At 41.7% G+C, this 15,421-nt stretch overlaps 1 protein-coding gene across 1 annotated transcript; it reads right to left on the bottom strand.

Moving 5' to 3' along the window:
- Positions 1–186: 186 nt before the first annotated feature.
- On the bottom strand, positions 187–14,796 carry NIPSNAP2 (nipsnap homolog 2). Its single transcript, XM_084272889.1, has 10 exons — positions 14,679–14,796; positions 10,516–10,655; positions 10,392–10,437; positions 7,461–7,555; positions 5,434–5,504; positions 4,900–5,040; positions 4,452–4,483; positions 3,110–3,204; positions 2,184–2,267; positions 187–1,408 (listed from the first exon to the last, which is right to left on the bottom strand). Exons 1-10 carry the CDS (start codon positions 14,762–14,764, stop codon positions 1,344–1,346), a joined length of 855 nt encoding a protein of 284 aa, XP_084129015.1. The 5' UTR covers positions 14,765–14,796; the 3' UTR covers positions 187–1,343.
- Positions 14,797–15,421: the final 625 nt, after the last annotated feature.

Here is a 15,421-nt window from a genome sequence, read left to right on the forward strand (position 1 = left end):
GGAGATACTGTAAATTTATTTTGGAGAAGGAGAGCAGAATACTGGGAAAGCCATCCCTCGCACAGAGCTGCAAGATTGGCTAAGCAAGCTGAAATATCCTACACAGTTATTCAAAGTTTCCATAATAAACACTGCAAGATGGGAGAAAGAGAAAACACAGGTGGTGCAATACATATAAGGTGCCAGTGAGATGTGAAAATTAAAAGGATTTTATTGACTGATAGGTTCTTCCTGAAAACTCATTGAAATGTACAAACTGAACATTCAGTAACTGATTTGTACATTCTGTGTGCTACACCAATTCCTGTAGCCACTTGAAAGACAGAATAGTTTTTTTCACTCACAGGATGTTCACATCATTGCAGACACCAAAAGTGTTGATATATTCTAGTCTAAAAGTGAAACCAAAATAGAACTGGACATAATGGTACACCATTTTATCCCAATCCTATTGACTCAACATGCGCCAGTTTCACACAATAAATCCTAAGTACCTACTGTACAATTAGTGAAACACCCGACCAAGCATATGTCTGAAGTCAAGATTGCTTATTAAATTAAACCCCTTTTCCTAGACTTCCAAGTTAGCTGTGGAGATAGATGGATTTAACTGAACTGGAATCCCTGCAGAATGTTCAGACAACCATGTCTTGTCAGTGTCTCTAATTCTCTGAAGTATGACCTATGGTTTTCAGTTTCAGGTGCAGACATCTGCACCAACGTGCCACTCGTTTCAACAGGCTTCAGAGTCCTTGCAAAACAGAAAGCCCTGTTCTCTGACCATAAGCTGTCACCTCACAAACCGTACTATCCTCAAGTAATGAGTGCCTATTTGTAACCTTAGAGCTATTTACTGATTTCAGGCCTGCTAGAGCAGCCAGGTGTGTGTCAGCGCTGCCTGAGGGCTTCAGACCTTCTCATTTCACAACTCCCACCTTTGTTTTTAAAATCTGCAGTCGTTACAATGCTACACAAAGGCCACAGCAACAGTAACACTCCATATTCTGGTGCTGTTACTGAACACTGGGCATTGTCTACGTAGCAGAAGATATTAAATACTGAACACCATACTTAATCTGCGGAGCTGTCTCACAGAGGAACTCATGCATGCCTTTGTACTTGTTTACAATTAACCAACCTTTTAATTACAGGTCTGTATTTCCTTTTTTCTTGATACAATCCTCAGAGCAAAAGTCATTAGGTTCTGAAGAAAAGAGGTCTTTTTTTATAAGCTCAATACAGTACTTGTGTATTTCAGACTATGATATACAATGTATACCATAAATTAATTTAAGACAAATACTTGTCACTTTATCTATGTAGGCACAAGTAAATCAGTGACTTTACTGAAGTGGAGAAATCTTCAATGGTATCATGATTCTGGACTCCATTTCCTGAATAAGGGGCACTGAAAAAAATTGAGAGAGGGTTTAATTTCACTAACAGAGATCATGAGCTGCTCTGCACACTCAGTTTGAACAGATTATTATTGTCTTCAAATTAATCTCCTAGTTAGTGCACGCCAAGTCATCATTAACCACCAACATTCCTGTAACTGAAGCACCATGGTGTTGAGAACAAGTGATTTCTAATATAATCTGTCTGCTGCTTTGAAGATACACATTCCTATTCCTTTTCACCAGAATGAAAGTTCTCTCATTTTTTCTGCTGTACTTCCTTTGAAACATACCCTATGCAACCAGAACCTGACATGCTTAGCATACTTTTATGAGTTTTGTTATGAAAGCTATCTTTGATCTTAAAAACACCTGGCTTCTAGTTCCAAAGTCTGAATTCTTTTTTCAAAGGAATGCATTTAACAAGGCTCCTGTATTTCATGAAATATTAGAGGTAATAATTTAATACAAATTTCACTGTTGGCTCCATAAAGTTTTGGATGCAAACTTAAGCACTTGCACAAATCTGTCCTTCTACTGGAGAGGTGCCTGTATAAAAAATTGCTATTAATGGAACAGTTTTTTAGCAATTAGGCAGCTTTCCCAATCAATTGCAAAATTGACTTTACAGCTTAGTGGAACATCCCTCCTCTCCTTTGCAGCAGGAAAACTGACACACACACCAGAGACACAAAACTCTTCATCAGTGTGCAACGTCCTGAAGAACAAAACTGAGGACATGCACAAAAGCGTCCCTCCAGCATTCCAACAAAGTTAATAGGTTACCTGTGTAATAGACTAGTTCATCCCAGCCAGGTTTATGCCATGCAGCGTTCCTTATATCTTCTCTGGTTTGGAGATCTTTGTAAGCTGTTGAGGGAAAAGAACAAGCACAAAGCTTAAGAGCAACCTCTTTTCCTTCTATAGCCCCCTTAAAAGTATTCCAGTGCGTAAGTAGGTGGATGTGAGCACTGGGAAGGAAAAAGCAAGTTATTTTTCTCCACAAAAAGGAAAAGCTCCCAAACCAACGCAAACAGAAGGAACTGGGGAAGAGAGACAGAGTGTCTTAGACAAAGGTAAGACAGATACTGCCACAGAGTACAGCTCTACGTGAGTGCTGTCAGAATTCTAATGCTGGAATATAATATTCTGAACTGTCAAGATCTGAATGTAATACTGCATGTTGTCTAAAATAACTATTAGAGGAGGAATTTCTGCAAGTTGAAACAATCCTAACCTGAGAAATAGTTAAGCATTTATGGAGACTAACACCTGGAGCCAGCCCAAACACTGTGCTGTAGTAACATAAATAAATGCTTCGCTTTCCTTTCTGTAGGTGTGGTGTATGTGATGCTTGAAACTAAACTGTAAAACCCTGACTTCAGCATGAATGGGGATGCAGGGAAGAGATAGAAGGACAGGGCTTGCCATGACTAGGTTACTGAAAGCAAACAAGTAGCCCCTTGTACGGAGCATGCCATGAGAAACCTGATTGAAACAGAACAAAACATGACATGTTTGCTTCTGCCTCCTCGTTTGAAACAGTTACCTACACAAAAGTTAAGAAAATCAACATTGTTGATGTAAAACAAACAAGCAAAGCCACTTAAGACATTCCTTTGCTTTCTGTAAAAAACTTGTCCCCTGGGCAAAGTCTGCAGTTAGGGGCTGTGTCAGTGAGAAAGGCAAACAGAGAACACAAACTAGTTTACCCCAGAGGTGATGAACCATGTACAGCTGTCCAATTTGTGAGAAAAATCCTCCAACTGCTTCATCATTATCCTGTCGGAAACGAATTGCACGAGCCCTGCAAAAGAGCAAAGCAGCCTTTAACAACAGATCTGGGTAGGAAATAAGTGATAACTGAAAGGAAAACAGAGATGAAAGGAAGCCCAAATGTTAAACAGCATTTGCAGCACACTTCAGTAATTAAAAATGAGAAAACAATCTGCAATACAGTAATTAATTCAAATGTACCTACGTATCTTGTTAGAATTTAAAATCGGAGGCTTACAGTTGCACTAGATTGTGCATTAATCATTCTTTGTCTTCAAGATTAGATCCAGTATAACTCTTAACTGCTGGAACAGTGCAAGGCAGCAGGACATTGCTGTAGCAGGTTCTTCTGAAACAAAATTCTTGAGTTTTGGTCACATCACCACCACTCACTTACCATAGATTTTTTGTTAGTGGAATACAGCTTTTGCTTTGCAGCTATCCTGTGCAACACTCCATGGCTGGTTGTGTAAATAAGATTATTAGCTCTCTCAAGTAAAAAATCTGTTTCAGTTTCTAAAAGATTGGCTAGTACAACAGATATGCCCTTTTTATAAAAAAAAAATCTAAATTCCATTTATTCAAAATACTGTAATTAAGTAAATTCTATCAATGGCAACTGCACATATAACAATCCAGTTTCTCACCTTTGTCATGGTAATTGAAAATACTCCAAAATTATTTAACTAATTACCATTAGAGCTGCACAGACTTAGTAAATGTAAACTGAAAGAACCTTAACACTGGTTTTAAATAAGACAAATTCAGAAACATATACTCAATATTGGCTCAAATGCTTTCAACCCATATACTGAAATACAAATGTGCTGCTCAATAGGTTTTCAAGCATAAACTTGACTTCTCAAGATTAAAAGAGCCAAGACATAGGCCATTTAAACTGAAAGCAATTCAGCTTTTAGTGGTCTTGTGGAAGTTGTGAAAGATCAACATGGTCTCAAGGAGTTAATCGCTGCCCTTCACTGAACAGTGTTTTCTGCTGAAAATTAAGCATTTGTGCTGTATTACATCAAACTGAAAGGGTTATGTGAAGGAAAGCCAAACTACAGATCCCACAATATTGTTTGCAGGCAGAATTCTTTTTTCTTTCCTCAAAGGGTAAGTGAAAGGTCAAAGAACTATCTTACAAGTCACACAAGAACAGAAGCAGGCCATTAAGTGGGTGACTGAAATGCTCTGATACTGTTCTGCCACCTCCTCTTCATTATTTTTCAACATACATCTCAAATAGGAGAGCACAAATGCTAAAGCAACACTTACCAGTAATTCCCCCACTCAATCATTGTTCCAGGCTACAAAAACAAAACAGACTGTTAAAACCATTGTTTAAAGCAAAATGGAGTATCTGGACAGTTTTCACAACTTTTACATATGGAAAACACCATTTATTAAAGAAAATGACTTCAAGTGATAAGCATATTATAATCACCCTTAATTACTCTGTTTACTTACCGTACTACTACTTCATCATTTGCCTGAAGTTTCCTTCAAATGACAACACAGGGCTTTCAGCCCTGCAGGTATCAGTATCTTGATGGAGCCTGCCTTGACTTTGTACCCCACACTTAGAGAGCAACAATGACTCAGACATCAGCTTTGGTAACAACCAGGTTTTAAGATGAGGACTGTGTTCCATCTCTGTCGTATAAACACCCTTTGAACATTTTACAACAGCAATGAGCTTAAAAAATAAAAAAATTAAACTTACCCTAAGTTGATAGGATCTCAGTTCATAAATATTAGGCCCCTCTCTGGGAACAGGTTCATTCCAGAAACTGAACTCCAGGAGTAACTGGTTCTTGCGCGAGAGAAGCATGTTACCCCTTTCTTTGCGAAACTCTGTGAACTCCTGGAAAACAACACCATCTCTGTCAAATTCTGCATCGTGTTACCACAGCAAAGAGTACTAGAGCACATGGTGGTTTGGATTTTAGATTTCTTCAATGCTATTCTGGGGTCTGGGGACATTGAAAGCCCTTCATCTATCTAAACTCCCCTGGTGTGTCTGAAATTGTCGACTGTCAGATTTACACAGCACCAAGTGTGTTTCATAAAGTATTCAGGTACTAAACCTCAGTATCTCTGAGTATGAGGATGAACCCTTTTCTAAAGGGCTTTCTAAGTTTGTACAAGGAGATACTGAAGTGAAAGCAGGTATCCAAAAATGCTGGTTTTTGCTCTGACAATTCTTTGTTATCTTCTAAGGAAAATAACCAATTCTACCAAAATCAGTGCATTTTACCTTATTCTGACGGAGTTTACTCATGACTTCATTGAGAGCTGGATAGCCCCCCTCATATCTCCACAGATGAACTGAAACAGAAAAAAAAGCAGCTTTTTCAGGGATGTCAAAGACCAGTACTAAACCTTATGGAGTATCACAGTATAAAATGCTCTTCATGCTACATTATTATACAAAAACTAGAAATCAGGTAACAGGTTTAAAAATCGATTTTCAATAAACAAAGCACCACACACTTGAATATTTTAAGAATAACAGAATAATCTGCTTTTTGAAAAGGGTTCTTTTGGAAAATTTTGCAAGAAAATCTACTCTGAAGATAACAGAGAAATTTCTGAAAGGACTTTTTGTTGCCATGCTAGTAAGATGTGATGACTTTACATCGCTGTAGTTGAAGTCAAAATTCTATTTAAGAGGTTGTCTTCATTAAAAACGTGGCTTGTACCAATTTCATTGAAGAGCAAGAGAGTAGGGGTAGACTTTGTAGTTGAGTAAATTACTCAAGCACAGAGAGCAACACACTATCTGCAAGACATGAGAAATGTTATTTTTGAGGCAAATGTTACATTTTAAAAAAAGCAAAAGGTACCTGAACATGCTAGAGTTGTTACCTTTGCTAGGATTTTCCCCATAAAACAAATTTCAGAACAGGTACCTGCATTTGAGGTTTTTCAAAACATTCTCTTTAATAAATGATAATAAATTCCTTTAATAAATCATAGCAAGATGTATTTACAAGCACTTAATATAGCAAGGCAACAATATTTCACCTCGAAGACTCACAAAAGCTATTTACTCTCCTCTAAAGCAGTCCTGTGCCTCTTCCAGGAGAACAAACTGGAGACTAATGTAAGGCCCTTAACTATGATAGCAGATTCATCCAGCGCTCCTGCTTCTGCTATCTTATCCCCCAGGGCATATTTGATATATCCAGGTAATATTAAAACAGTCTGGGCACAAGTACTGAACAAGTGAAAACTCCATAGTCTAATTTATTACACTGCTGGAACTGCTGCAATAACATTTCCAAGGCAGGCTATGGATGCAATTACAGACATGGTCTGTGTTAACGCACTACGAGAGCATCGAATGAGACTTGGCCAACATATTCTCATTTCAATTGTCTTCATTCCCCGATTTCCCTTCAACTTTTGGAACTGTTTCTCAGACAGTGTCTGGTTTATGTACTGATATTTCTTTCCCTCTGTTCATTGTCAGTATTGCAATATGCTGTGAGCGCAGGAAAAACTGGTATGTACAGGAGTATAACAAAGCAATGACATTGATACTAGTAGAGCTCTAACAATGGAGCTAAATCACAAACTACAAAACAAGTATCAGTACACCACACTGTGTTTGTGGCTTCCCATTCCTTCCAGTTCCCAGAGTGCAGGAAATCGTTTAGGTTTTCTCTCTACACTGGACTCTCTGTAGCTCCCTCAGTGATTTCCAGTCCCAGTATATTTTCAGTCTGCATGATTAGGTAGTACCCTTACATGAACATCAACAGAAATAATTTTACTTTCCTCCAGTAAAGGCCTAGCTTATTGTTGGGTTTACTAGGCAATCATTTTTTTTCAGATGGCAGGAATGATTTGCATTCCATTATCATACAGCAATTAAGTATGAAAGGTAGAGTAAAGCTTTTATACCGGCCAATGCAAGATAAACTCTCTTTGCAAGCCTTTGCCCTAAATATTCACAAATGTGATCTCAGCCCCCAAAGTACTACAGGCCCACATTTTACAAGCGTTTCCCCAAAGTGTTAAATCTCCTCCTTGGAAGACATGAAAGCGTATTAACGGTAGGACAGGTTTTAGGAATTAATGCTTCACTGTCAAGCCCAACAAGACAAAAAGCAAGCACTGTAAATGTTAATATGACTACTGACAATCGATGCACACACACCCTTGCTGTATACATTGCTGAAAGTTTACTGTCAACAGAGATGATTTAAAGAGAAGAAACCTGCCAAGCACACGTTTCACTTGTATGGTTTTACATTCTGTTGTACTTCTATCTCCTACCAGCCTGATCTTGCTCTCCGTACCACGTGTTCCAAGTCCCCACCAGTGCACATGGGTAGTGTTTTTCTTCATGAATCTTTGGCAGCACCTCTTGACTTGAAAACAAGGAATACAGACACTGTGTTGCATTTCCTTTAGGGAGGCTACAGTTGATATGTATAACAAATCACCACACGTTTAGCATTACGGTATGAAAATTCACAAGCTCTACTTTTCAGAAGAGAAAGCTGAAATACCAACATCTGCTACACAGGGGAAAGACAGCTACAACCTCATGAAAAACCCAGGTAAGCGTTACCATTCCTTGGACTGCATGACACATACACAGCATAGCAGAATTCTTGCGATGCAGTAAGTTATGTCTATCACCTAAGAAGTTAACAGGAAAATAAATATGTCTCTCAGAAAATGCACCCTTACTACATGCTGTAGGAGAAGTCTCTCTTTATCAATGGCATCAGAATTCCCCAAAACAGGAAAGGACAGTCTTCTCTACCAGTTACCATGCTATTAATTCTGTTAAGCTGCATGAATAAAACCAAATCCTGAATAGAACAAACGATGACTGTTTCATAGCATGCAGCCTTACTGCTTTCTGTCATTTCAGAAAGCAGTTGTAGTTTGAGGTAACTTACCCATTAAAGCATACAGTGAAGCTGCCTTAAAAATAATATCACCACAGAACTTCTACTTGACTAATTCTAATATCTTTTTCAAGCTTTAAAGGTGGACTACATCACCACTGGCAAGTAAGTTGTACCAACTGCTGACTTGACTAAGACAGCTTTCATTGCTCTGTACTTTGATGAGTAAGTCAATTAGTCTATTTGAACTTTGCCTTTTAGTATTTTTCCCTGAACAATTACCCCTTTTACTCAGTTTGGCTCATAGGCAACGAGTCTCTGTACAATATCACATAACAGAAAGAACAGTCTTGGGCTGAGAGTCATTAGATGCAAGTTTTCCTCTTGATTCTGCCCGACTTTTTAGACAATTTTGAGAAAATGTCATTACCCATTTGTGCCCCACAGTATTTCACCAGATAGTGCAAATAATACGATAGAATAATTCTCCAAGGATGTTTCACCACCAGCTAATTTTTTTCCAAAGCATACTGAAATTCTAGAAAATCAGCTTTAAGTGGGAATGTTAAATTATTACTACAACAATCATAAAATATATTTTGTTGCAAATTATAGAAACCCACACACAGGAAATACCTTATCATTCATAGACACAAACACCATATTTTCCATTTTAAAATTAGTCTTCCTCATTCTTCATAAGGGGTTTTTGAGCACAGTGACTCATAAATAAGTCTTATAATTGTCTTCTTTATATTAGTTCTTTATTAATACATGATGACTCGCGCTTATTCTGATTTGATACAGAGTAAGGAATCAACCTGTTCCTATTTAATTTAGGAGATGAAGAGGGGAAGTTTAGAGTGTCTTGGATTTCTTTTATTATTCTATTCTTAAGTTTTCTCTTTCCCTGAAATACTTAAAGCTGACTTTGGTTTGGAAAGAATAAATCTAACCACGCATACTTCAACTGATGGGTCTCAGCAGTTTCTTCTTTGCTACTGTCTCTTTCCTGGGATTAAAACAAGCCTCTGCTTTCACTCCACGTTTAGGTAGCTCATGAGATAAGGCAGACAAGTGGTTCCCTGTCTTGTGTATTTGGACATATTTATATTAAGCTTTGGTTGAATGTTAACTGTGCTTCCCTGCATATACAGTTTTTTGTTTTAAAACAAAAAAGTTAAACATCTCTTACTGCTATTGTAGTGGATTTCTATGTTTCTATGCAAGTTTGGGTTTTTATGCAGTTTTGGGTTATCTAGCCCCATTTTACAGCTGAACACATGAAGGTAGAGAGATCTTAGATGACTTGCTCATCTGTATAATGAACCAGTAACAGAACCCAGGACATGAACTGGGAGTCGAGAACTCTGCCACCCTCCAGCCCAGCTGGTACTCTCACCAGTACACTGCACTTGTTGCAGTAGGGTACCACTATGTTAAAAACACTTCATTTAACTGACAACATGGTTCAGGGGCAGTGAGAAAGCCCTGCTGTTTTGAAACACGTGAGGCTCACAACCTTTCCAAATTTAAACATCTGGTTCTTGAACAGGCAGTAGTTCTGGCTCTGGAGGTGTGGTCACGCAGGCAGAACAGGACTAACATATCTGCAATTTCATCCTTAAACTGGTAAATTCTGAATGCTACTATTCACAGATTTTATAAAGCCAAAACCTTTTGGAAAATCCATAGCAGTCTCACTCCCTTGCAGGATATCACTGCAGTGCAAAGATCCTGTCAGAAGTCAGCTATAGATAACTGAGAGAAAGTCAACTCCTGGACTTTCCAAGTCTCCTCAAAGCTATACTTTAAATTTAATATTGGCAGGGAGTTTTGCACACTGGTGCTGTCCTCATACCCTTCCTGTTTGCAGGCAATAACCTCCCTCAACGCATTCCTACAGGGCAGCTGGAGTGGGACATGTAAGCATACCAGGATCTACCCCCAGGGACCAGCAAGTGTAAGACAACTAAGGGAAGGGGGAGAGCTGTTCCAACAGACGTCACCAATGTTTTCAGAAACATCCTTGTTCTGATTTGACACAGAGTAAGGAATTAACCTGTTCATATTTCATTTAGGGAGAGGAAGAAGGGAAGTTCAGAGCAGCAGCTCTGTTGCAGCTTAGGAAAACGACCCCTCCAAGAGGGCAGACAGGGGCTGAGCTGAGAAAAGTATCTACTGTCATCTCCCTCCACGAATAATACAACCCGTTCAACACTGCAACCTGAAAGCAAAATCAGAATTTGCCCATCTTGCTTCTAAACAATTGTATTTGCCAATTTTCAGAACAACTTGTGATCAAGTCAACACATCTAACATGTGAAAACACGACTTGCACACTTACCAAAGCTTGTTGTAGGCCTCCAGACACTCCGGTTTTACATTGTGAACTGAAACAACAACACCCCGTGAGAAATGCAGGAACAGAGTAAAGAAATGGCAATGTTAAGTAGAAAAATATCACTCACTCTGTAGTTTATACAGACTGCTGGTCTCTCTTTTGGCTAGAAGGTTGGAGTGAGCATCTTTCCTTGGATCGACTTTGCGAACAAATAGCGATTTTAACCAACTGTCTTCACGAGGTCTGCTAGCTGAAGAAACCAGCCCCCTACATGTCAACAAGGACATCACACTGTCACTGAGCACGTCCTGAAAATGCCCACAACGCAGGGGAAACAGGCAAAATCAAGCTGAATGCAAACAGTACCGTAACACACAGTAAAGATACAAGTCTGTTACTAAAACTTTCAGCTGAGCCACTTACTAGCAGGGCAAAGGCACTTATCTCCTTTTTTTTTTTTGTCAGTGTCTTTGCTGGGAAAGGCTGGGTTTGTCCTGCTGTACACAGGCAAGAGTGAAAAAGAGCAAAAAGGCAGTGTGTGTAAGGAAAAATACGTGCAGTGTGAATAGGAAAGTAACTGCCATATGTTCCTGTGTTGCTTAAATACAGTTCTGAAAAAAAGGGGAAATTAAATGGCGTGTCTTTCAAGAGGAAAAAATAGAACGAAAGCCTAATTTTGAAAAAAAAAATAATTTAAAAATAATTCTGAGTGGCAAGAAGCAAACAGCCTGCAAAAATTTCAATTCCAAAAACTGGCAACTGTACTAAGTAAAGATACACACCCACATTTCTTTACGACATTCACCATTTCCCTTTCTTCGAATCAGGAGAATTTCACTGTCCTTTTTAATCTAATCTTTATACTGTTTCTGCAAGTAACTTCCAACATAACATCACTTCCCTTTATACCACAGGGTCCTCAAAAATTGCAACTGGCAACTGTGCTTTTATAAAATGACATGTTAAAGGAACTCTTCTTCCCTCCTTCAGGTAAGAGAAGACCCCTCAATCACCAAAAAATGCGCAGAAGTACTAGAAAGGTGATGTATTTAACTGCTTCTCTACAAGGTGTATCAGAAGGCCTCAAGATCTAACACTTTTTCTTCTTTCTCACAAGAAGCACTTCCTTCAATTTGCCTCTTCTTAGTATGGGGTTTCTACTCAATACTAAAATATTTCTCTAATGTACAAAAACGTGGCATCACAGCTGGAAATATAAACCATTTCCTGCCTCAGAAGTTAACTTTTTACCCTTAATTACTGCCCAGGTCTATAAGACAGCTATCAATTTGCAGCTATAAAGCTGTCTTCCAGATATCAAAAATCTATGACAATCATTCCGGGAAGAAAATCTCAACTTTCTTTGCTAAAAAATAGCTTCCCAAAGCTGCCTGTCCATACTGCACAAAAGCAGTTCGCCCAAACTGGTGGAGTCCAACAATAATCAACCTTTCAGCCCCAAAATCTGAAAATAACAAAATGAACTGGTTTACCTTGTGGAAGCACAGAGGAAAAGCAAAGCATTTCACTGCAGAGAAACACCAACAGCCAAGAGAACAACTGCAGCTGAGATCACCACCAAGGTTAAGAAATAACTGGTAAATGCCTCACTGGTGCATTTATTGAAAACGGTGCCTCCTTTAGCCCACAAAACACGTCGCTGTGCTGAGAGGTAAGCAGCCATCCCCAAGCACAACCATTCCAAAGGGCATTTCACTACAAGGCTGTTGCTAGAACAGAGAGTATGCACCTCCCTAAATAGAGGCATCTCTGACCTCAGCTGCAGCAGTCAAGGCACAGGTGACCACAGTTGCATTATCACCCCTACATCAGGTGTCACAGGAACCCAACCCACCCCAGATGATGGGGGGTAAACCACATCTAATAAGTCCAAGTTGTTTTAAAAAGTTCTCTTAAATAGGCACTGATGCTGTCTGGACAGCAAGTAGTCCCAGCCATGTGGTGTTCATTTTTGCAACTTGGATCTGCAAACTTTTGCCATTTCTTCCCCTTTATCAAATGGAATTAACAGAGTAATATTGAGAACCCTCTTTGTGAGGTTTATTGGTTGCAGCAAACTTTGAAAATGAGAAAGGCAAGTCATCAGTTGCTCTTTTTGTGAAACAGCTTTATCAGCAGCAAAACAGGTACGGAATAATACTGAAAAGCAAATTCCTTTGCTGTTAAAATTACATAACCTGAATGGTAAACTGCACCTAAAAAGGCAGGTATAGTTAGTTTTCAGTACAATGAGTAATACTTTACATTTATGTAAAATCTTTTATCCAGCAATTGTGAAGTTTCTCATGAACAATGACTAACAAATCGTGACCATCCATCTAAACATATGCTTTACTTACAATAAAGGATGGCAGCAGCTGAAGTTTATTAAAACAGTCAGTGCACCTGATCTGAGAGGATAAGGCCTTATTTTTAATCCACATCCTTAGAGATGTTCTACATCGCTGGCGTCATTCCAGACACTGAGAAATGAAGAAGCCCTGAACTGCCAACTGCTTTGCTTGTGTGGGCAATACATACTCTGGTAAACCTGGGACTAATTCCATGTCTTTGGACTGCCAGTTGTGAGCATCAACTGCAAATTAGTTCAAAATTAATCCATCACCCAAAAGATCTTTTATCTAACTTGTTATTATGCCCCACAGTATTACACTACATGCTCCAAGAAAGACAGATACTGGATCCAAATTGTTCCAAGACCCGAATATCGCTAATGGAAATGTGAGTATGTGTGTAGAATGAGTGTAGACACACTATATGGAATTCTCATCACACAACTAGTTTTTATTTTCTGGGAACAGTACTTCCAAACTAGAAAGTTTTCATGCAGTCTTTCATGCACTGCTGGACTTCGCTAGCATGTTCTTAGCCTACAAATGCTACCTTAACAGGCTTAGCTTTCTTGCTGCAAAGATTGGGCTGTGTAATAGGGTAACAGAAGGATAGCACTGAATGGCTTTCTTAGATTAAAACTGATGGCCAAAACTGGTGGTTTAGCACAAAATATGAACTGGCTGCAAGATACCAGGTCAAGTATTTAAGATTTTGTAGAAACCCATGTCTGCCTGAAAGAGAAAGAAAAACAATTTGGCTGTAATTGGTAAGTTTTTGATCTGTGGTATAAACAGATGTCAAAGTTTATTTCAAACTAACACAGCCTCCACAACCCCCCTGTTTTAAACAGCGGTTTGCAGTGAAGCCTTTGCTTGCACAGGGACTTGCTGCCCATTCCGAGGCTTGAGACAGCAGCTTTCCCTGTTTCAAAGAAAGGGAGGAAAAAATGTGTGTGTAGATCCATCCCAGCTTGGCTGCATGTTTCCAGCACCAGTAGAGCACATGTGTCTGCTTCCTATACTAAGACACATGTGTGCACATCTGTGCTCAGTCACCAGAAAGCTGTGTGTGTCTGTGCACCCCTGCCACCCAGGAGGTGTCTCACCCTTTACACATCACACATCTGAGCATGCGAATGTCAGAACTCCAACACTGCTGCACGTGTCTGCACGTGCACCCTGAAATCTGGGGGTGGTGTATGTGTGTACACACATCCCAGCTCCTGAGGATGTATATACCTGCCCTGACACGCGAAGGCTGCACATGCATGCTGGGGTCCATGTGTAGGTGAATCATGAAGTCAGGAAGCGGCTGTTGTGTGCAGCCATGCACCGTGTCAGCGGGGGAAATGTGGCCCTTGGGCAGGGCTGCAACCTGGCACCGTGAGCACGGGGCGCTTGTGCGTCCTGACACCCCGGGGTGCTGCTGCGTGTGCAGCCACGCACCCCAACACAAGACACGAGAGGCAGTGGCCGTGCACCCCGCTGGCTGGTGGAACTGTGACAGTGAGCAGCCGTGCACCCGATGCTGAAGGGCGCCTGTGCAGCCGTGGGGTGCCCGTGCGCGCTGCTCCCTGAGCCCGGGGGACAGGCGGCAGGGGCTGGCGGGCACCCGGGCGGGCGGGCCGGGGTGCAACGCGACAGGGCACCGCGGCGGCCATCGCCCCCACCCGGGCTGGGCGGGGGGCAGGGGGGCCGGTCTTGGGACCCATGACCTTCAAGGACACCCTGACGGGGTCGCAATCCCCGCCCCACGGGAGGGCCGCAGGCCCTGCCCGCTGCCTGCCCCGGCGAGCGGTGCGCCATTTCCAGTCGGGGTGGGGGGGCGGGGGAAGAGTCTACGCGGCGGGGCGAGGGGAGGCACGGGCGGCGTCGGCTCCGTCTCCAGCCTCCCTCTACGGCCCTCTCCCGCCCGCCTCACCCCCTCAGGGCTCACCTGAGGGCCAGGCCGCCGCCGGGCGAGAGAAGCGGCACGGCGCTGGCTCCCGCCAGGCTCCGCCGCAGCAGCACTCGCGCCGCCATCTTGCTCCGGCCGCCTCCCTCCTGGGCCCGGAGTAGGGGGGCGCGCGCGGGTCGCTGCAGCGCCCCCGCCAGACGCGAGGGGCGCACTGCCGCGGGGAAGGGGGCGAGGGCCTGCGGCCACGCCCCTCGGACAGCCACAGCCGCGCATGCGCGGAAGACCCAGGCTGGAGTCCCCCGCCCACCCCGCTCCTCAGGGCGGAGGGCGGGAAGTAGAGCCCTGCAGGGCCTGGCCTGCCGAACAGCAAGGAGCAGCCCAAGCGGTTTTTAATTGGGTTTTTAATCGCGTCTTATCGGCCAAGTAACAGTCTTCACCCGCCCAAAGATGAAACGCTCTCATGCCCCATCCCAGCAGGATTTAATTTGGGTGAAGGGATGTTGCACCCTGGCATCACATCCTTAAGTTACCTGAATTAGGCAAATAAAGGGCAGTTCTAAGACCAACTAGCCAACAAGCACAGAAAGCAAATTAATGAGTGAACCTCGTGTTTGCAGGTAGCACACAGAGGTTATCGTGTCGCTGTGTGACACCAAACCAGTGCCAGGCGCACAAGGTGCTTCAGCATCAGTGAAGTACAACGCTTGTAGAGTCTCTTAAAAAGTTATAGGTGCCATCATGCCTTTTAAAAAGCTGCTCTTCTGATTATGTGTGCTCAATCA

Source organism: Gallinula chloropus (assembly GCF_964237585.1).
Source record: "Gallinula chloropus genome assembly, chromosome: 19".
Taxonomy (NCBI): domain Eukaryota; kingdom Metazoa; phylum Chordata; class Aves; order Gruiformes; family Rallidae; genus Gallinula; species Gallinula chloropus.